The sequence below is a fragment of the Colobus angolensis genome, unplaced genomic scaffold, assembly GCF_000951035.1.
Source record: "Colobus angolensis palliatus isolate OR3802 unplaced genomic scaffold, Cang.pa_1.0 Scaffold67, whole genome shotgun sequence".
NCBI classification, from domain to species: Eukaryota; Metazoa; Chordata; class Mammalia; order Primates; family Cercopithecidae; genus Colobus; species Colobus angolensis.
In genome coordinates, this window is record NW_012120376.1 from 6969649 (window position 1) to 6973069 (window position 3421).

Here is a 3421-nt window from a genome sequence, read left to right on the forward strand (position 1 = left end):
AAAAAAAAAAAAAAAAAAGAAACTTAGTTGCATTTTCATGTTATTGCTGCCACTATGCTAATTATAATGTACATTCTTCATAATTTAGATTATAAGAAGACCAGTCTAGCACCTTATGTGAAAGTTTTTGAACATTTTCTTGAAAACCTGGATAAATCCCGAAAAGGAGAACTTCTTAAGAAGAGTGGTAAGACTCTATACCTTTCCCTTCTATTTAGTTAGATCTTAGTATTAGTAGAAAAGGGCAATTTTTGAGTTCTAGTCTTTCTTTGCCCTCCTCCCAAAATTTACTGATTTATCTTACTATCCTTAATGTTTTGGAAATTGAGGTTCCTTAATTCAATTTAACACATAGTTATTAAACACTTTCTAAGTATCAGGTCTATAAGGGAGACAAAGATGAATTAACATCATGCCCCCTTGCCCTTAAGAAGTACTAACTTGGCTGGGCACAATGGCTTACGCCTGTAATTCTAGCACTTTGGGAGACCAAGGCAGTTGGATCACTTGAGGTCAGGAGTTCAAGACCAGCCTGGCCAACACGGTGAAACCCCGTCTCTACTAAAAATACAAAAATTAGCCGGGCATGTTACTGCGTGCCTGTAATCCCAGCTACTTGGGAGGCTGAGGCAGGAGAATCGCTTGAAGCCGGGAGGTGGAGGTTGCAGTGAGCCAAGATCACACTATTGTACTCCAGCCTGGGCAACAGAGCAAGACTCCATCTCAAAAAAAAAAAAACAAAAACTAATCCCTAATGCCAATATACTATACCATCGGGTATGAAAAGGATTTCCACAAGCAGAAATTTGATGAGATAAGGATATGGAGGTGGAAAAACGCCAAGGGTTGTTCATTCTTGAAGGAACAGCAAGAGCAAAGACAGGAAAGCATCCAGTCACTCTGGAAGCCATCAAGTAGTACAGCTAATCTAGTAAATGGTACGTCCAGAAGTGATGGGCTATAAATCCAAAGAAGCAAGCTGAATGGCCTTGAATTCCAAGCTTAGGTGTTTGGGCTTCGTTTTGGGCTTAATAAGAAGCTTTTAAAAGTTCTGAGGAAGGGAATGCCATGATTTGTAGTTTTTTTTTTTTTTTTTTTTTGAGACGGAGTCTCGCTCTGTCGCCCAGGCTGGAGTGCAGTGGCGCGATCTCGGCTCACTGCAAGCTCCGCCTCCCGGGTTTACGCCATTCTCCTGCCTCAGCCTCCCAAGTAGCTGGGACTACAGGCGCCCGCCATCTCGCCCGGCTAGTTTTTTGTATTTTTAGTAGAGACGGGGTCTCACCGTGTAGACCAGGATGGTCTCGATCTCCTGACCTCGTGATCTGCCCGTCTCGGCCTCCCAAAGTGCTGGGATTACAGGCTTGAGCCACCGCGCCCAGCCGATTTGTAGTTTTTATCTAGACACATAAATCTGGGCAAGGCAGGGACTAGAATAGAGCACAAGAGGCCAACTGAGCTATTGCCACTAGAACATTAGCACTGAAGATCTCCAAAAGGTGCAAATACTGGAACCATCCTTGAGACTTGCTAATGATTTAGAAGTGAAGAGATGAAAGATGGAAAGGAAAATGTTATAGAAGCCAGGGAAAAGAAAAGTGCAAGATTATCAAGTGTCAGGTACAGTGGGAAACTAATAAAATCCTGCTGCATATAATAGCTGGAAGGAAACGCAAAGAGGATAGCAGTGCCAAATGAAGAGTACTCTGAATGGGAGACATCTAAGTATATGTATAAACCAATAGGAAAAAAACCAGCAGATTGAATATTATTCAAGAGGATACTCTAGAAAACTGTGGCAATGTTATAGCAATACAAATTATCTTGCCACTTCATTTTTTATTTCAGTATGTGATAGTTTAAGCAGTAGTGCCTAAGATAATGCTCTACTCAGTAGACATTTATATGTGTAATTACTGAATGAACGACTCTGAGCTTGGAAAGCCCGGGTGAAGCTGCCATTGCAACTGGCCATATTAAGTCCTTTGTATCCACACTGTTCCGCATTAGCTCAGCCTATAATGTGGACTTCAGCAAATGTGTAAGCAAATCTTTGTGCACGATGTGAGTTAAATAGATGCATTAGGCAAAAAAGAATGTAAAAATAAATGGGCTTTGTTCTGTTTTCCTTTGCTGTTCTTCCATATATTATCTATTCTATTTTAGATTTACAAAAAGATTTCTGAAGACAGAGCTCCTCAAACCAATGTGGATATCTTCTGCCTTCAACAACAGATCAAATACTTCAAAAGCCATTTAATAAATACAGCAGAACTATGTATGTGTCTTAAACCTCAAAGTACATCTTCCTTTACTTGAGAAATAATTTATGTTGAAAAGATTTCCTGGCCAGGCACAGTGGCTCACACCTGTAATCCCAGCACTTTGGGAGGCTGAGGCAGGCGGATCACCTGAGGTCAGCAGTTCAAGACTAGCCTGGCCAACATGGCAAAACCCCCATCTCTACTAAAACTACAAAAATTAGTCGGGTGTGGTGGTGCATACAGTAATCCTAGCTACTCGGGAGGCTGAGACAGGAGAATTGCTTGAACCCAGGAGGCAGAGGTTGCAGTGAGCCAAGATCGCAGCCAATGGGTGACAGGCGAGACTCCATCTCAAAAAAGAAACAAAACAAAAAAAAATAAGATTTCCTGAGACCACCAAAGGAGAGTGTCAAGGTTCCTGGAAGGAGAAATAAAAGGAGGCATAAGTGGATTGCAGATAATTTTGTAAAATTTAATATTATACAAGGATAATTTTAAGGCTTCTAATATAAATACCCAGTTCTACTACTTGCCATATATAGAGGTAAGTGAGCAGTAATAGGACTCTCAGCTCACTTGATACGTCATATATTTGAGTGAATGATTGTTTTTTCCTTAAGTTTTAGACATTTAATTATATCTAGAGGGCCAGGCACAGTGGCTCACACCTGTAATCCCAACACTTTGGGAGGCCAAGGCAGGCAGATTACTTGAAGTCGGGAGTTCAAGACCAGCTTGGCCAACATGGTGAAACCCAGTCTCCACTAAAAATACAAGAAAATTAGCCGGGTGTGGTGACAGGCACCTGTAATCCCAGCTACTAGGGAGGCTGAGGCAGGAGAATCGCCTGAACCCGGTGGAGGTTACACTGAGCTGAGATCACGCCACTGCACTCCATCCTGGGCAATGTAAATAAAAATTGTAAAATAAATAAAACCTATTACACTTGTGAAAACACTTGGGACTTTTGGCCGGGCACGGTGGCTCAAGCCTGTAATCCCAGCACTTTGGGAGGCTGAGACAGGTGGATCACGAGGTCAGCAGATTGAGACCATCCTGGCTAATACGGTGAAACCCCGTCTCTACTAAAAAATACAAAAAACTAGCTGGGCGAGGTGGCGGGCGCCTGTAGTCCCAGCTACTTGGGAGGCTGAGGCAGA

The 3421-nt window shown here is 42.3% G+C and overlaps 1 protein-coding gene across 1 annotated transcript in view; it reads left to right on the forward strand.

The window, feature by feature from the left end:
* PRIM1 (primase, DNA, polypeptide 1 (49kDa)) overlaps positions 1–2276 on the forward strand; it is a 29942-nt gene extending 27666 nt beyond the window's left edge. The window contains exons 12-13 of the mRNA XM_011926078.1: positions 89–187; positions 2164–2276. Coding sequence (XP_011781468.1) covers positions 89–187; positions 2164–2183 — 119 coding nt within the window. The 3' untranslated portion in view covers positions 2184–2276. The remainder of the gene's footprint in view (positions 1–88; positions 188–2163) is intronic.
* The last annotated feature ends 1145 nt before the right edge of the window (positions 2277–3421 follow it).